The sequence below is a fragment of the Microtus oregoni genome, unplaced genomic scaffold (assembly GCF_018167655.1).
Source record: "Microtus oregoni isolate MIOR12 unplaced genomic scaffold, Mior012 000046F_ref0000063, whole genome shotgun sequence".
Lineage (NCBI taxonomy): Eukaryota > Metazoa > Chordata > Mammalia > Rodentia > Cricetidae > Microtus > Microtus oregoni.
Genome location: NW_024543220.1, coordinates 8076593 through 8096376, shown reverse-complemented (window position 1 = coordinate 8096376; position 19784 = coordinate 8076593). Strand labels below are relative to the sequence as shown.

At 42.4% G+C, this 19784-nt stretch overlaps 1 protein-coding gene across 2 annotated transcripts in view; it reads right to left on the bottom strand.

Moving 5' to 3' along the window:
- The window catches only part of Cntnap2 (contactin associated protein 2), a 2078180-nt gene that overhangs the window by 300382 nt on the left and 1758014 nt on the right, over positions 1–19784 (bottom strand). For both annotated transcript variants that reach the window (XR_005972587.1, XM_041635058.1), the window contains exon 16: positions 6476–6646. Coding sequence is in view for 1 of the 2 variants with exons in the window: in XM_041635058.1 (XP_041490992.1) it covers positions 6476–6646 (171 nt within the window). In the remaining variant the exon portion in view is untranslated. The remainder of the gene's footprint in view (positions 1–6475; positions 6647–19784) is intronic.

Below are 19784 nucleotides of genomic sequence, written 5' to 3'. Positions count from 1 at the left end.
TTTTCCCCATTGCTTTCTGGTGCCACGTTGCTCATGTCTCCCATGCCAGCTTTCTCGGAGGATCTCACTCTGTCAGTTTCCCCCTGGTCTCTGATCTCTCCTTTTTGTTGCAAGACTTTCCTATAGTATATACATATAGTCACATCTCTTCCAACTTCAAACAGAAGAATAATAAATAAAACCATTTTTCTTTGAACCCCAAGTCCATTTCCATTCACTTCAGCGATGGCTTAATAAATTCGTTTTTGCAGTGCTGGAGATCTAGCCTGTGGCTTTGCACATGCTAGGCAAGTGATCCACGCTGAGCCATATCCTTAACCTTCCCTTACTGGCCGATAATGATGAGTCCACATCAAGTCTAACAGCCACTTCATTGGCCTAGCGGCTTCTCAGTAGTATCTAACTCCGAACGTCTATGAAGTCTCCAGGACATCATCATCATTGTCTCTGTCTTATGCCAGTTATTTGTCATCCCTGAGCTCGGGTGGCTTTTTATTCTTGCACATCTTGCCTCCTTTCTCTACATCGTTGTTTTAGGCACTCTCATCTATATACTGAGTACATAATATTCTCTTTTCTCTAGACTAGACTCCATATTGAGATCTTTCATGATCTTAATACAGGCCATCATTTCTTATCTGATGCTCTAGTTTGGTTTTACCTTCTAAAAGCATGGCTATTGGGGTCTTAGTTCCCAATGGCTGTGGAAGATGAAATGGGACCTTAAAGGAGTAGGGTCTAATGGTCAGTCCCTACGTCACTGAGAACATACCAGTAGAAGGGAATATTGACTTTCTGGAATGAGTTATCATAGGATGGAATGGCGATAAGAGCCTGAACCTGAATCCGGGTCTCTCACTTCCTGTTTGGCTGGATTATCATTTTCAAGTATAGCTACATGGCCAAGAGGGACCCTTGCAAGAACCGGAACCATGCCAATAGGATTTTCACCATCAAAATAAAGCTAGATAATATATCACAAGCTCAGCCTTCCTCAGGCATTTCATGATAAAATATGGACCCAAGTATCTGGTTTCTATTAATTGTCCTGATGAATGCCTCATGTTTCACCCCAGCTCACCATGACTTTCATTTTCCAGTCAAGCCAAATTCTGCCCCAGAAATGGGAGCACTGAGCACTAAGCTTGCCTACCTTCTGGCTCTCACACTGCTGCTCTGATACACAAGACACTGCCTACCGCCCCACTCCCTTCTGAGTCTCTTGGCTTAGTCCTCCATATTTTCATTTCTTTGGTGTTATCCTGACCCGCCCTTCCTTTCCAGATTCCTGCTTTCCCCTCGTCTTTACCTTATCGACTCCTGCTCATCCATCAAAATTTAATTAAAGCATTACATTCCCTGGGAATAGCCCGTCATTCCAGTCAGCTTTAATATTCTCCATCAGCACTCGCAGGCAGTCTGCCCCTTGAGGGAGGTGGAGCGCTGCCAAGGTCACAGTGCTAATGCGGGGGCAAAAGGTGGAGGCCAAGCCCTAGCTCTGCACTTTGTAGCTGTGTGACCATCCTCCCCTCATGCCTCAGTTTCCTCACTTGTAAAGTGGATATGTGAACCGTATGTCCATTTCAGAGGGTTATTAGAACGGGACATGATTTGTATGAAGAGTCTGAAATAAGGCTAGAGTCAAAATGACCCAGGAAGACGGAGTTGGCCTGGTGATGTACAACCACTATTCACTTGCCTGCTTTCCAAATGGTCACATGTGTGGAGGGAAGAGAGTGTGATTGAGCACGCTCCCTCAGCACCTATAACAGTGCCAGAAGCCTATCCAACATCCAGGCAAAACTCACTGGATGAATGCATAAACATTAGACAGTAAGCGAGAAACAGTCAAAATTTTACCTTAAAATACGCTAATGAGTAAGATCACTCAGATTTTATCTTGGGTTTTTCTGCTTGTGCAAAGGATGTAGATGACATCTCATTAACTTGTGGTACACAAGCTCACTGTTCTCTGAGTCAAGAATCCTCTACTCTTGACAGAAGGCCACAATGTAGTTAATTAACAGGGCTGCTATTCTGGAAAGCAACATGCAGGCATGTACTGTGACAAAATTCCTCCGAGACACACGTAGAGAAACAACATTTAAATTCCTATTGGAAAGGCAAACGAACTAAATGGGGGAAAAGGAGAGGGCGTTTAAACAAAGTTTGCTGGCAGAAAAGCACTGCCTGAGCCCTCTGGGAGTCGGCTACTGAAGGAGTTCTTTACCCACCATCCCAGAGATCCAACACAGAAAAGTCGAAATGAATATTTGTGACAAGCAAGGTGCTAGCAAGTGTCAACCATGCCAGGCTTACCCCCTCCTTGCTGCTTGTAGAAAAAAAAATTAGATGAGTAAACAGATTGAAGCCCAATCTAAAATATTAGGCTGTGAGGACTTGCCAGACCAGGCGTCAGTCACATTTCCTCCAGGGATCCTTCCCTTCGGTCCTGTGCAGATGCATGCACACTCCTTTCCTAGGGCCTTTGCAAACCCTCCTAGGCCCAAAGCCACTGCATCCTGCTGCTTAGATGCCGAGGGCTATCATTTTTATCCTAGTGGGACATGTCATTCCTACAGCTCACTCACTAGGATTGTCAACCCTGTAAACATACCCATTGAGTATATAATATTAAACATATTACACATATTATATACTCAATCCCTTCCTCGGGAGATACCTTTCTACCTTGTCTGTCTTAATCTGCATTATTTATTTATTTATTTATTTATTTATTATTTATACAATATTCTTTCTGCATGTATGCCTGAAGGCTAGAAGAGGGCACCAGATCTCATTACAGATGGTTGTGAGCCTCCATGTGGTTGCTGGGAATTGAACTCAGGACCTTTGGAAGAGAAGGCAATGCTCTTAACCGCTGAGCCGTCTCTCCAGCTTAATCTGCATTCTTGACAAACAGCTGATATAATACCATTTGATGGTTAATCTTCATTATTAGCTTGGCTAGATTAAGTAGAGTGCACCTGTGTGGGTCTATTATGGTTCCAGAGACAATTAGATCCTGGGGGCTCTGAACTAATGAATGCATTAATTTCCTGATGGATTGTAATTTGATGGCACTATTGGGAGGGGTTTTATAGAAGAAACCTGGCCACTGGGGCTGCTCTTGGGGCTCTGTCTTTCCCTGATCCCCTTTCTGCAGCATGCCCCTTTCCTTCTTCCAGGTCATCTCTCAAGTCCATGACTTTCAAATGACACAGATTCTTTCTGTTGTGACGTTCTGCCCAAGTGTATGTGGTTACCTGACCATACACTAACTCTATGAAATCTTGAGCAGAGCGAAATAATTCCCCTTTTCAGTTGTCCTCAGGTATTTTGGTCACATGCACAAAATAGCACCACTCCTTTCACTTTTACAAAATGCTTTAACAGTTGTGTGAAATCTGTGAGCAGTGACATATTTAAGATGGCTTGGCTCAGCCCTTTCCCAGGCTGAAACAATATAGGCCCACGTACACGATAAACTAGGTTGTGCCTCAGTGTCTCTTAAGCGCTGACAGCTTCCCAGAAGCACTTCTTATTTACACTGAGTGTGTTTCTCTCATGTTTACACATCTGCCATCCCCTGCTGCACAGAACACACCAAGGTAACTTTGAATTCTAGTGGAGATACACAAAGTGATGGTTTCTACTGTCTTCAGCCAGGGGTCTTTAAGAAATATTTTCACTTTTACTGACTTTTAGAAGGTACAGGAGGCTCTAGAAGAGAATGTTTCAAGTCTCCATCTTAAAGATCCTGTATTTCTTCACCCCGTATGAACTATGTGACAGAAAATATCAGTGGTATGACCAGATGGAGACTGTAATTCACCGTCCACTACACTTCTCATAGTGCGGAAAGACCTGCAAGAAAGGAGCCTCAGTGTAGCAGTCGAGGCTCGAGGCTCCTAATGCAAGCATCTCTGAAGATTTTCCTCAATAAGAAATAAATGAAATTCTTTGATACATGTGGAAAGTCAAGACACCTGCTCTCTGAATTCGGCTTATCTTCCTTCCTATCCAGACATGACTCTACCAAATACAAGCAGATAAAAGTCAGAGAACCCAAGTAACATTATAGAAAATTATAGAATTTTTCAAATATAGAGCTGTCAATGGGATATTTCTAATATGTCATCTAACGAATGTGGAAGTAAGAACATAGTTGATTAAATTAATTTTAACCAAAGGAAATGAAAAATCCCATTTTAATAATTATGAGCCCTAATTCAGTAGAGAGGGCATTTTAATCAATAAATTAATTAGTTTTAATTCTAGGACCAGACTATTTTCAGTCTTCTGTTTAATCAGATCTTGCCCATGGTAAAAAAGTGCAAGTTGCCCAGGTCTGTTGCAGCGAGAACAGAGGCTGGGGTTAAAGGAAGGTGAAGGGTTCACACAGTTAGGTCTGGACCAGCGAGGAAGATGAGAAGGAGGCCTGTAGTTAAATACGAGACAACTAAGCTCGACAGAGGAGGAGAGAGACAGGGATCTCAGGCAGGGATGGCAGACCACTTGTTTCTTTCCCTAAAGCCCCCAGGGACATATTTAATGCATCATTATCCTTTCCTAAATTCTTGATTCTAATGAAGCTGATTGCAACAGACTCAATATAAGTAAGGATGGCTTCTAACAATGAGCTTTTGTTTAGGGGACTACCTCAGACCACCAGCTAGCTAGCTATGCGACAATCAAGAAAGACTGCAGCTACATCTTGGTGGCTGGGGCCGTGTTCACTCTCTGCCATGGGAAAGCTATAGCTGACTATGTAAATATGAGAATAAAGAGAGTATGGTATAATTAATGACTTCTGGGGCACCTGCAGAATCTGAGGGTAGTGATGCGGTCCAAATGACTGACAGTTATTGACAGTCAAGGTCAATATGTAACGAGGCTGGAGTTAGAGATGCGCAGTACGTGGACAACACAGAATCATTTTCATGACTGGTCCAGCGGGACAGACTGGATCATGTGGGTCTCTATTGACTCAGTCATGATAGCCCAGAAATCTAGCCAAACTAACAGGCAGTACTTCAGCCTTTGTCTAGCATCTGCCATGGCCCTGTAAAAGCCCCTGGACAAAGGAACTTGACAGTCTTTTCTTATCTTGGAAATCTCTCCTCTCAGGAATTTCTGTCACTTTCCCTCCATTTCTTACTGCTCTTAATTCTTAGTGAATTTTGCTTCTGCTATGCATACTCCCATGAAAGTGCATATCTTTAACCTTCCTTGGTTTGAGACAATGTATTTGGAGTCATTGTCTCAGCTTGATCTTTAAGACAGCCAAGCATCTGGTACCTTTGGACCCTGGTACCAGTATAACTGGGTTGAGAAAGATCCTGTCATAACTGAGAAACCCTGCAACACAATGAGCAATGTTGGGGAAATAATTCTGGCACTTACTAGACACTGGCATTCTCCACAAATATCTGCTCCCCGTTCTCAGAACAATCTCCCCAGATTAACATCATAATTTTATAGTTAAAAAAACTGGGATCCAAAGAGATTAGGTTAGTCAATCATAAATTTGGGTTTGAATCTGAAACTCGTTCTCTGACACCTTTCCCCATTTTTGCTATGTCACAATCTATCATTTAAAAAGAGAACCCAGTGGGATTTCAACAGAAAAAAATGTTTATGTGAGATAATCTTTGTAAAATGGTGCATTGCATATGTATAAGTACAAAAAGAGAAAAAGCTCAGATATCCTGGGAAATGAATTTGGGATTATTTTTGGAACAGAGGCAAAAGCCAACAGTATTACAGAGAACATAAAGGGTAAGGTTGTGGGGAGGAAGCTGGTCTGATATACTCAGCCGGGGCTGAGATCTGGCAGAAGACTGGGTGCAGGGTTTTACACATGATTTTGACTTATCTCAGCACATAGAAGAGCCTGGCAAGTAACCATTTAACCTGGAGGTCTGCATATTAGAGCTTTCTAAATCTGAACTTGGGTCCCGAGGATACAAGCGCCTTGGTGAGCCAAGAATTGTTTGTGGATTTGCCTGGCCTGTCTTCCCATGGAGGCGGCCCCAAAGTAGAGAGTTCCACACAGTTGATGGATCCAAGGCCAACTGGGCCTGACTCTGCATTTCTATGTTCTTGGCTAAACAAATTATAACCCTACACTTTTTCGGAAGGTGTGACTGCAGAGCTTCATTGAGAAAAGCACCCACCAGTCTTCTGTTCCATCAGCTAACTGATCTGCGACTGCCTCAGTCATGCTGTCTATATTTATTCCTTCTGCTTTCCTCATGTTGGTCCCTCTACTTTCTGTGCTTCTGATCGGTTACACACCTCTGTCCACTCTTGACCTACTTCCCTGGAAAGCAAGCATGTTAAACAAGGAACCCGATTGCATGCTCTCCTACCATTAGCAGAGCAGGATTTTCTTGTCTTCTTGGTCAACTCTCTTGAGACATCTCTGTGATCAGAGTGGCCACTACCATGTTGACAGAAAATAGATACTCACACTTCAGCTCCAGTTTGATGAAGTCTGTGTTCCCCAGATTTTCCAGAAACACTCCTCGAGGGATTAACGTCTTGAAATAGAAAGAAATGTCAGCACTGGTTTCTCCTTGGAAGGTAGAGAAATGCAGGTAGGATGAAGGATTAGGGAAGGAGGCAGCGTTCCAATAATTTCCTGTGGGACGAAGAGAGAAGACAAGATAATTTAACCTTGGTTAGTGAAATGACATAAAAGCTGTATTTCTTGAGTTTACTAAGACTTTATGGGCAATAGCCATGCTCCCCTTAACATTTGCTGGGGGAGCAGAGGCTCTTCAGTGGAGCTGCCTTCGAGTTGTGCAGAGAGCTCCAGGGGTGGCAGGGGAATAGGGTCTGAAATATCAAGATTTGTATGTGAAAGGGGCCAGGTTGCTGGGCAAGACTGGAAACTTTTCTTTCCTTGAGCTTCATCTAAAGAATCGAGCATGTGCAGGGTTCTTTAGATGGGAGCAGTGGGGACTATAAAGGCCCTATAAGGGCCTTATAACCCATGCAACTACTCCGTTAGCTCATTTGCATGCTTTCGTTCTTGGGACTGCTTTTCTTCTCTTAATAAACTATCTCTATTCCTGTTTCTAATCATGAGGACCTGGTGTAATCTTTGGTCCTGGGACACCAGAGCCTGAAATCAGATGTCATCTGAACTCACCCAGGTACCCTCAGTCAATCAACACAATCCATCCTTCCCAATCCTTGCCTGCCAGAGTGGCCAGTGTCTCAAGAAGAATGTACAAAGCATAACAAAACTCCAAACCAACTTACTCAGATTCCATCAGGACAAGTGGATCAAGAATTCAATATGGGTCCATGACCTGACTTGCAGCTTGATCTCTTGTGGAGACCCCTTTCTAACGTGCACATTTACCATCCCAGGTGAAGATCAAAACACGCAGTTGTGTTTTGAAGCTTACTAAAGCTTTGAGCTTTATGCTAATTCTACAATCTGTGTTAATGGTGTATGCTGTACCTGTTGTCTGAAGGGCACAACAGGTGAGCTGAGCTCACTTCATTAGTTTATAGTCACACATAAACTTCACTTTCTTTCCTTTAATGAAAACCGCATATATATGAGACATTAAATCCAATTACTATTCTTTAACAAAGGTAACTTTATGTTGGCACTGCTATTCTTAAGCTATATTTTAAAATTAAACATGCAGTATTGTTCTGCTCAGATATTAAATTACCTTCTTACCACACTAGTGAGATTTGTTTTTGTAGGCATCTAGGATGTAGTGACATCCAGATAAGTGCATGGAATATTTAAAGTTAAATGCATTAAAATTTTAATGAGTTTATGTGAGCCACCTCGGTGATTTCTCAATAAAGCAACACCAGACTGTAAGGGGCTTAATGCCACCAGTTGGGGAGGGCAAGAAGAGAAACTTATGTGTTCATGGAAACAAAACAGAGAAAACACAGTTGATTCCCATTATCCTTTGTTTAGTTCCAGTACCTTGGTGGATATTAAAATCAGAGAATGGAAGTCCCTTACATAAAATCTTGAAATACTTGCATATAATTTATGCACACCCTGCTGTACACAGCTGCAGATTCCTTGTAATACTAATACAATGGGAACACCATGATGCAATTGGCATACTGGATTGTTTAGACAATAACAACAGGGAGAAGTTGGCATATGTTTCTATACGGAGTCGACTCTTTCTTTTCACCTCTCTGTGTGTCCTGAAGGCTGGAAGGTCAAACTAAGATGGCCAGGTTCATGTGGCACTTGCTGAGCCATCTTGCTGGCCCCGCCTTTTGGAGCAGGCAGTCAGTGAGCTGAAGATCAATGCCTAAGCCATGCTGGTTGGCCAGTGAGCCCAAGGGAACCTTTCTGGGCTTCCCCAGCACTGGGATTACAAATGTGTGCCACCATACCTGGCTTTTATTTTATAAAGGTCCAGGAGATTGAACTCAAGTCCTCATGCTTGAGTGAAAAGTTCTTTATAAACTGAGCCATGTTTCTAGCTTCTAAAAGTTATTTTTGGCATGCAATTCAGCTGCCAAATCCATAGACACAGCCAAAAGTTGACTGCTGATTTCTGATTGGTTAAGCTTGAGTTTTGTCATATTCTTCGCATTGGAATTTATACACATTGGCGAAGGGGTTGAATGGATGACATAAAATAGTTCCTAATATTTCTTATTCTCTGGAGTTGTCCCAGAATAATGGTCTCACTTTCAGCTATTTTAGTAGATAATATATAACTGATAAGTCAGAGAAAATACATCTGTAGGTGTCTCCACTAGAGTCAAAAGATTTGTAAAGGGTTGAGGCTGTAGCTCAGTTAGGAGAGTGCTTGCCTAGCAGGTCTTTGACCCTTAGCACTGCATAGCCAGCAATGGAGGTTCATGCCTGTAACCCAGGATGTGGAGACAGGAGGATCAGAAGTTTAAGGCCATTCTTGGCTCTCTGGAGAAGGAGAATGCAGCCTGGGCTCCTTGAGATCCTACCTCAAAGAAGAAATATTGGGGGTAGGGATTGCTTGCTCTTAAGGTGAATGAAAGTCATTGTATAGTTTAGTTTATTGTGTTTTAACTGTTCATAGCTTTCAGGAGGAGACTATGGGCTCATTTTTTAGGAAAAAAAAAGATCATGATAGCAGGCAGGCCAATACTGGAAAAAGAAAGGATCTGTACTGTCCCCAATGCCGATGCTTTCATCCAAGGGCTGAGCCTCCTTCCTGGGTCCATACCTGTTGTTCCATGTAGGGAGAGAGGGGCACTGTGCCAGCAACCAGGAAGCCTAGTACTTCTTTGAGAAAACCTAAACCATGAAGAACCCCAAAGCTGGAGTGGGTGAAGATGTATCTCCTGGGGCCAGGAGGATTCTGCTGGTTCTGAGTAGGGAAAGCCCTTTAACAACCTCAGAGTCTGCCAGGATTCCAGTCCCTGTGTTCCTCCAGCCTTATGCAGAGCAATTCTGTCTCTCTTTAGGTTGAAACCCCAGGGCAGGAATGTAATTAATGTTTTCAAGTTTCAATCTAATCAAGTACATTCTTATTATCTGAGGTGGTGATGCATTAACAGAAGGGCAGTTGTCTGAAGTGATTCTAGGAAAACGAAAGCTAAAAGGAAAACATGTCAGTATTTATTTGAGGTCCAGGCCTAGTTATTCTGACAGGAATATACTCAGAGACGAGCAGGGCAGTTCAATCATCTCTTCTTGTTTGATGAAATATTTCTGCAGATGGCAATTCCATTTGTTCTATTCTGTGCTCACTAAACAGCTTCTATCTATTTCAGTTTATCGAATGGGCGTATTCATAGGGAAACCAAGTCTTGTACTTGTGGTGTTTACCAGGCTCCTTGAATGGGCATATTCATAGGGTAACCAAACCTGTACTAGTAGTGTTTACCAGGCTCCTTGAATGGGCTTATTCACAGGGAAACCAAACCTACTAGTACTAGTAGTGTTTCCCGGGATCCTGGAAAGGTCTGGATTGTCACATGCTACATTTGCTGCTTGTGTGTCCCAAATCTACGAATGAATTCATCAAATCCAGACTCCTCTTTAGCAGCAGGAGGGCCTCTGCTCTGCCCTGGTCTGGTGAGATCACAGTTGCTTTCAGCACAGGAGTTGGGAGGAGAGGATAGACTGAAACAGCAGAGGATATCCCAGCTCATTTATATTGTTTATTTAATTTAATTTAAATAAATTTTATTTAGTTTAATTAAATAATATTTTACTTATCAGTGTGTGTGGTATATTAATGTGTATGTATGCAAGTGTGTGAGTGTGTGTGTGTGTGAGTGTGTGTGTGTGAGTGTGTGTGTGTGTGTGAGTGTGTGTGTGAGTGTGTGTCTGTGTGTCTGTGTATGTGTGTGTCTGTGTGTGTGTGAGTGTGTGTGAGTGTGTGTGTGTGTGAGTGTGTGTGTGTGTCTGTGTGTCTGTGTGTGTGTCTGTGTGTGTGAGTATGTGTGTGTGTCTGTGTGTCTGTGTGTGTCTGTGTGTGTCTGTGTGTGTGTGTGAGTGTGTGTGTGTCTGTGTGTGTGTCTGTGTGTGTGTCTGTGTGTGTGTCTGTATGTGTGTGTGTGTCTGTGTGTGTGTGTGTGAGTGTGTGTGTGTGTGTCTGTGTGTGTGTGTGTGTGTGTGTGTGTGTTTGTGCAGAAACATACCTGCTATGGCATGGGTGTGGAGCTCAGAAGATGACTTTTGAGAGTCAGGTTTTCTCTTTTGCTATGGCATCTGGGGATTGACCTCAATTCATTAGGTTTATGCAGCAAACACTTTACCCACTGAGTCATTGTGCTGGTTTACTGTCCTTCCTTTTAAATGTCTACTTTAGTTAAAGTGTATCTCTCTCTCTCTCTCTCTCTCTCTCTCTCTCTCTCTCTCTCTCACACACACACACACACACACACACACACACACAAATGAAGTATCAGCAAGAACAAATAAGGAACTATGCTTAGTGGGATGTGAGTTTACTTTCTTTTAAGAAGAGATATTATTATTTTTCTTTTATGTGTATGGACATTTTGCCTGCATGTATCTTTGTGCACCACAGGCTTGCCTGGTGCCTGCCAAAGCAGAAGAGGGTATCAGATTCCTTGGTACTGGAGTTACAGGCAGTTGTGAGCTGCCATGTGGGTGCTGGGAATCAAAGGCAGGTGCTCTGGAGGAGCGGCCAGTGCTGCTCTTACTGCAGAATCCTTTCTCTAGCCCTATGAGCTCACTTTCAGTGCGTGTGTAGAAAGGAAAAGCACTGAATGCTGATGTTCTAGACCCTGGTGACCTTTTCTGAGTCTTGCCTGAAAAGTCTGTGGCCCAGACTCTGGAACTCTGAGTTACAAAAAATAATGTGAGAGTCTTCTCCGGTGTACACTGCCTTCCACCATGGAGGGAGTGATAGCATTATTACTGTTTGTTTATATCGCTCCTAGTCAACCATAAGCTCCCTGGAAGCTGGAATAAAACCATTTCATCTCCATAACCTTTGGCCTCAGAATATAGTCAGTACTCTATAAATAATTGTTAAATAAATGAGTAAGTGATTAGTCACTCCTCATTTATATCTAGTTTTAATTCCATATGTAAACTCTTCATGGGTCTAAATGTTGTTTATGTGTACCCCGGGTATTAAAGATGCTAAATAAATATCAATAAAGGCTAATGCTGCTTTAGCACCTACAGATAACCAGACACTGATTCTACCAGCACACCATAATTTTCTTCATTCATGACTTTATTTCTGTTATTCCCTATAGACTTCATTGAACAACGCCAAGCATTTACAAGACTGATGGTCTCATAACCTTAGGGCTATTGAAATAGTCGCGATTTGTACTTGTTGTCAAGGTCAGTGCTATGGATGGGAGAAGTACAAGGGATGAGAATACCAAGTCATAATAAGTGAGTCCCTGGGTGGGAAGGAGTGAGTGACAGCGGGTGGTAGGGACTGGGTCAGCACAGATGGGAGAAGGGGGAAATGTTGGAAACCGAGAGGGAAGGTGTGATACAGAATAGAAATGCACACCTGAGACTAGAAGGGTCAGTCAACAGTAACAGAATAATGAAGTGGGTGCAAAGGCTCAGGAGTGCAGCTCTGGGCGGGAGCAACTGTCCTCAGAGGCGTGGCACAATCGTTGGCTTGACATTGAGAGCTCGTCAAGCTTGAAAATGAGTCCATCACGGGAGAAGCTTTTTAAATAAACACATGGCAGGCCAGGCTTATTGTACATGTCCAGAGGAAGCAAGGTGGCATCTCTAGCTAAGTGTCAGAGAGGGCTGGGACAACGAACCAGGTGTCACTATAAACAGCGAACTCGGTGTCACTATAAGCTTCAGGCAGTAACTAGTTGTGACACTACATCTGTATACGCATCCAAACTCTTCAGCACCCTCTTACTTTATCTGACCAATGAATTCCAGTCTCAGAATTCCTAGAAATAGTTTCTGAGGAGCAGTATTTAATTTTAAGTCCAGTTTTTATTCCTTACAAAGTATTACATGAGTCTGGGTTATAAAAGCCTGCTGGTGTCAGAGAGACATACAAACTCAGTCCTGTCTCCTGCTCACTTCCTCAGTCTAATTCCACAGAGATAATCCTTTCCAATACTTCAAACTCTTTTAGTTATAATCATGTATTTAAAAACATCTACACCCGGGACTAGGGAGATTAACTTCGTGGGTAATTGGATTTGGATCCTCAGTACACACAATGCAGGGTGTAGGAGGGTAACAGGTTTAACCCCAGCACTGAGAGGTTAGGTGGGTGAGACAGGCATAGCCCATCAGCAATCTCCAGGTCTCAAAAAATAAGGTGGAAATCACAGAGAAAGACACCTGAAGTTGACCTCTGAGCTCCACATACACAAACACACATGTATGAACACATGCATGCATGCACACACACATACCTCCGTGTGAAATTTATTAATTTATATACTTAGATTTTGTTTTGAATTTCTTTTTTATGATTTTTATTTTTATTGAGCTCTACATTTTTCTCTGCTCCCCTCCCTACCTCTCTTCTCCCCTTCAACCCTCTCCCAAGGTTCCCATGCTCCCAATTTACTCAGGAGATTTTGTCTTTTTCTACTTCCCATGTAGATTAGATCTATGTATGTCTCTCTTAGAGTCCTCATTGTTGCTTAGATATGTTTTATTGATTTTCCTGAATGTGAGATGAGGATCTAGGCTTTAACAGAGCCTTCCTCCTCAGTCCCCTTTGCAATATTTTCCCCAAACAGTCACACTGCAGAATTTGGGGTCCATGAAAATTTAGTATCTATATGTGTAAGATGGTACAGGCGTTACTCACTAATAAGTCAAGTAGTCAAATGTAGCCATGTTTTTTCTTTTGAATATTTTTTTGTTTCTCCAGGATCAATAATTTACTCCCCTTTGCTCAGGTATCTATGTCTTTGTCATTTTCACTAGCACAGCTTTACAGCTTTTCTCAAAACCTCTCCCAACATTGAGCATGTCTAGTCATCTAGCAATCATGGCTCTGAACTTTGGCGACATCCTCCTTGTCTCCGCTTCCATCTGGATAGGCCTGTCTGTAGGTTTAACTCCTGTCCTGTGATCTCTTTCTCCACTGTTGCCAAACCTGCCTTTCCCCCTCTTCAGCAATCTATGCTCAGATTTGGAGATGTCATGACATCCCTTTTCTGGGTCTGCACCCTCATTTTCAAGAGGCTTTGAGTTAGCCTCTTGAAGGTGGGGGGGGCTCAGGTTAACTTTCCCAATCTGTGTTCTTCTGTAAGCCATTATCCTCCTTTAACACCTAATTGAGACACCCCAGGAAGACAATCCTCAGGCTGTCTGGGTTGCTGTAGAGAAAGCTAATGTTCTCTGATTACCATGTGCACACCTACTATTCATGTAGGGTCACAAACTTAGATTCCTTGATTTTTCCCCCTTCTAAACCTATTAATTTTAATTTATCATGATTTTTCTTGCTCATTTTCATTCCTAATATTGATCTTTCAAAAAACCTTTCTTTATAATCACTTTGAGCATCCTTCCAGTATTATTATTTTCAGTCTTGCAGATTTGTTTGTTTGTTGTTGTTTTGTAGTGCTGAGAACTGAACCAAGGGTCTTCCACATGGCAGGAGAAGTCTCTACTACTGACCTACATTGCCACCTCTTGCTATTGTGTTTTAATTTGGGCTACCACATTTTAAAACTTCCAAGTATAGGTTTTTTTTTTCCTGGAAGCCCCTCTTTCATAGCATTTTCTCCTATTTTTTGTTGTTGTTGTTGTTGTTGTTGCTATTTCGTTTTAGGTGCAAAATCTTGGTTATGTTGCTGAAATATTTTCTTTTGTTTTTTGTAATATCTCTGTTTCTCCCAAGACCCCATGTTTTTCCTGATTGTTAGCTTTGGGCTTGTTTCATAAATGTCTTTACCATTCATTCATACTTCATAACAAAGCACCAAGCAACTGGCCAGAATATGAGTATATGTGTTTGATTACACATATGGGTTTTCCTACAACATGGAGAGATTCCCATTTAATTAGGGGTCCCCCAGTGTTAGTGTCTTGACTTCTTTAATTTGGTCATGGATCATCAGATTTTAGAAATGAATCTTATGGCTTCTGCATAAGGAATGTGCGTTGTGGTCAGTGTGCTGGAGCTGAGAGGCTGAAGGCTAAGTGGGTGCTATGAGTAGCTTCTCTCCACTGATGCACTTCCACATTTTAAATGCCTGGTGTGTAGAACATTCTCCCTACATTCTCCCTCCATTGAGAGAATAGCGAAGCTAGTGATTGAGAGGAAGAGAACTAATGATCCAAGTGACCCCTAAACAGGTTTCCTGAGGTCCCGCCCTCATACTGCCCCTTGCTGGCAAATGTTCTGCACTCCTTGGCCTGCCCCTTACAGTTGGCTTCTCACTTACCTATTGGCAGCATGGACATGTATGTTTTCTTTTACTGTTAATCATGAAGTGATCAACTTGTGATGTGCAAAGGCCCCCTCAAGAGAAGGAAAAAGAAAGAAGCAGCAGGGAAAGAGAAATCACTGTCTACTTGGGAGTCAGATGCTTAGGTAGTGGTCCCACTAGAGAAAAGGATCAAGAATACGGGCGTGGATAGCAGGAGTTGTAGGGAGTAAGTATTCAGAGTTCTGGTCTGCCTGTGTCTCTGCACAGCTGCTATGTGCTGGTTCCACGTGTACCTGTGGAATCAGTCTGGTTTACATTCTAACTTTGTCACCTTCATTGATGGAGTGACTCTGGGCACCTGACCTTCCTCAATCTCAATTTCCTCTTTTGTGCAGTGGAGTAGAAAGGGGACCTCTACTGGGAGAATCACTGGAGCTAGTCCATGAGATGCAATCAGCAGGATACTGTCCCCAATGCAAACGTCCAATAAATATCATTGATGGACACCAAATGGATAGATTTTACTATTACTGTAATTTTCTTAGAAATGATACCTCTCTGTTTTACCTCCTCAATGATTTTTTAAGTGTGTGTTCATGTGTGCATATGTGTGTGTGTGTGTGTGTGAGTATGTGCATGTGTAGGGAGGTGCATATGTGATTGAAGGCCAGCAGACCACCTCAGGTCATCCTCAGGAATGCTGTCTACCTCCTTTGAGGAAAGCTATCTCATTCATCTTGAGCTCATGTATTAGAATAGACTGGCTGGCCAGTGAGTCCCGAGGACCCTCATACTTTTGCTTCTCCAGGTCTAAGATTACAAATGCATACCGCAGTGCCTAGCTTTTTTACATGGTTCCTGAGGACCCTCAGCTCCTCATGCTTCTCAGTTAAGCACTCTACTTGCTGAGCTATCTCTCCAGTTTTCTTCAGTGAGTTTTAATTTTTAAATTCCATTCACATGAATGGAAGAATGGTTCAGAGGCAACAAAGTGGCACAGGAGTTTTGTAGAGTAGTCATTGAATAAAAATCAGAGGTAAACAAGAACCATGAGACACCTACGAAAACAGCGCTGTGACAGTGCAAAGTTTTCCACTTGAACAGTGGTCAGCAATGAACACTGTAGAGTAGACTCGCCAACAGCCCTGTGCCCAGCTCCTGAGTTCCCCACTCTATGCTAGGGAGCACTGCTTGGGAGACAGGAAGGTAGAATCTGGCCTGAGCTGGCAGGAGCAGGTGCATAGGGTCTCTGGGCAGTCTGGAGCTGTGGGGACTGCAGCTCTTCGTGAGTTCTCCCACCTTCTTTCAGATTCAGCCAGTTCCTCAGTTCATGGAATGGCTTCTATATATGGAAATTCTGCTTTAAATGATAAGCAATTTTCAATGTAAATATCAGCTCTTTAGAGACTAATTTCTTTGAAAATTATTAGTGACCCAAAGGTTAAAATTTTAGTGTTCTTTGTATTGTGCAATGAGCTTCCTATTGCTTAGTATAGGCTGGGTGCTGTTGATGATAAACCAGATGACTTCATTTGCATGTAGATTTGAGTCTGCCTGTAGAGGTTTCCTTGTGAATAATAGGGAAAAATGACTTCCTTAATTAAATTACTTTTTTGTGCGTTCAGGTTTTCAAAAGGCAGCTTTCACTGAATATAAAGCATCATTCCATGGAATAAGCTAACCTCCAAACGGAGGGCTCCAATGGAAGGGGTTATCCTCGAGCTTTGGTCCCCTGCTTTCTCTGCAGTACTCCACTCTCTCTAGAAGGTTCTTTCCACTACTGCGACCCAGAAGGGAAATACTGCCAACTGGCAGGAGAAGCCATCAATATAAATGCCTTGTTGGATATATCACTGTTATTGGGTCTTTTTGAGCTACACCACTGGACTGAGTCCCATAGAGAACATGAGATGCTCAAACTCTGAAGGTCATGGTGCCCAGAGTGTTCCCGGTTCTGAGTTACACCACTGGACTGAGTCCCATAGAGAACATGAGATGCTCAAACTCGGAAGGTCATGGTGCCCAGAGTGTTCCCAGTTCTGTACGAGATTCTGAGAAAACTGGTTTGTTCCTGATTAGTCATGGAAGCCTCAAGCTGAACTCGTGATTGGCACATTTAAATGCAAATGGTTCACATACCTAATTTTACTTTATTTCTTGAGTGCTCGGAAGATCTTTGTGGATAAAGGGAATACCTAATTTTTTTTTTCACAAGTGTTCTCATTTTAGGCCCCTAATTTTTTTGTTCTCTGAAATTTTTTCATGGGGCCTGTGAGCTATATACCTGGTTTTTTGGGGTTTGGAACTAACAGTTAATCATATTCAGAAGTGAATAGGTATAATGGGAACTCTGGGGGATTTATGATTTCATTTACTTTGTGGACTTGGATAAACCCTAAAGGATTCTATGGAATTGATTCTAAGAAAGAAGAGCCATTAAGATCAATTCTCCTATACTCAGGCAAACTTGGAAAAGTACTATGCTGTGTTGTGTCTATGGAAGTGTACAGATTTACTTCTATTATTTTTAGGGTTGTGTCTCAGAGGTGGCATAGCACCCGCTGACAACCATTCAGAGGCAACTCTGGGCACCTATCTTGTAAATGAGTCAGAGATGAAAACCTGGGCTTTCCCCTCATTTTCCTGTGCACTTTCACCCATTTTATAATTTCTAGTAAGTGACTGTAGATTACTGATCCCCAACTCTATGCATGAAGTTGGATCTCTGCTATGAGTTTAGGTCAAAATAAGTGCTTGTTAAACAGCTTTGTCTTGATATCTGAGGACTGACATAGTTTTATTCCACAGTAACACTGTTTATAGTGCCCCCCCCCCATAGAATAGAGCCTGTCCCACTCTGTCCTCGAGCCGGAGACAGGAATCGTTCTTTTGCATCTATTTAGCTGACCCCAGATCTGTCCCTTCCAATCTTCCTAGGTGTGCTGCTCCTCTCTAATCCTTTCATGACCTTGGCCACAGCCGTGTGTTGTCGCCTGAAGGTTACAACAGCCTCCTACCTCGGCTGTGCTTTGTGTGCTGTCCTCCTCTTCAAACACCAAGGAATCTCAGAATTCTGCTCTCATGCATAAAACCCCACTGGTTTCAAATGGCTGCAGAGGATACTGTAACCTCCCTGAACTTGCACTGTAAACTTATTTCCCGGCCTGTTTTTGCCATCAGCTCTCCCCACATCTTCCTCCCATTGTTCCTGTCATTCAAGGGGCTCGTGACCCTGTTTTGAATTGACATTGCATCATCTTCGTATCTTTCAGCACTCTGGGATTGAACTCAAGCCTCACACAGGCCAGGCAAGCACTTTATTACTCAGCCACACCCTAGCCCTTTTAAAAACTTAAAAATTGAATTTCCAAACGAGGTGTCACTAAGTCACCCAGGCTCACTTGCCTTGAATTTGTGGTCCTTCTGTTCTGAACTCATTCAGTAACGCAAGCTGCCTTGAAATTTGTGACTCACTTGCCTTAGCTTCCTGAGTCTTCTTTTCTTCAAACAGTTGTGCATGCTTGGATGTTTGGAAGGTGGGAAGAAAAAAACCTACTGTCTTTTTTTTCCTCTATTTTTTTTTCTTTTTATACCCCTATAACCTGTATATGTTAATCTTACCTGGTTACTATTTGATCTTAAGGTTCAATCTCACCGGCCCCTTCTCCTGAGGGTTTCCTTGGTGCCTCCTTGGGCTGGTGATGCTGTCTCTGCTCTGTATTTCCAGGACATCTGGTATCTGTCAGAGCATCTAACTTACTGTATCATTATAAGGGCTTTCACGAGCCTCTCTCCTCAGCAAGGCTGTGGATTTCAGGTTGCAGAGATTCCATTGTCTATTATCTTTCTGCCAGTGATAGACAGTCAGATACATGTACTTAAGAATTTGAATCATCACTAATCCTGCGATTAATTACTGCAGGTAAGTGATGTGATCACTTACAAAACCTACTTTTGGCAGTTTCAGAACTGAAGAATTATTTAGTCCACGAGGATAGACACTTTTCAAGATTCCAGATTCTGCATGTCAACTTTTCCCTTTTCATGGATCTGCTATGCTAGCTACCTTCATATTCAAGGTTCCTCAGTGAGCTGACAATGTTGGGCATCCTCTGTGCCCTCTGGCCAGCTCTATGGGTGCAGTTTCTGTCCTCATTGTGCTATCTGCTTTCTCTTTCTTTTCCTCTCCTCGTGTACTGGGATTCATGCTTTAATGCCATTAAACTTCTATTTTATTATCTGCTCTGTTGTAATGAAGAGCAGTGACAGCAGGCTTGTAAAAGTCCGTGATGCATTTAGCCACATTCGGCAGCTGCTCAGGAAAGGGGTGCTATAGCAGGAGGCAGCCTTTATGTATTGATGAACTGCAAACCCTCCAGAGCCTCACATCCATAGAAAAACAGGTTTTATATCAAATCCATTAGGTGAGTAAAAATGTGGAAAAAGCCTGCCCCTTGCAGCAGAGTGACGGATGTGAAGATCGGAACCCACTCTGCATGCAGAGTAATGGGTTGATAGGATCCATACAATTACGTTACACACATCAAAGTTTCCTTTCTGCACTCTTTTCATTACAGAAAATAAAAAGATTCATACATCCTGTTACATGAATGCTATCATTTTCCTCCTGAAAATAGTAACCTGACGCCTACATCTCAGTTGGACCATTATAGCAGGGAGGTGACCCACGGTACAAAGAACATTACTGGAGGGAAGAGGTCAGCTTTGAAAACCTGTTTCTTTATCTGGAAATTGGGCCAAAAAAAAAAAAAAAAAAAAAGAAAAAAAAAGAAAAAGAAAGAAAGAAAGTAAAGAAAAGGAAAAAAAAAGAAAAATCTCTTCTTCATCAAGCTCTTGCAACAGCCTTAGAATTTTTTTTTTTTTAAAAAGCTGAAATACCAAGTGCTGAGATGGGCCGAAACGTCTAC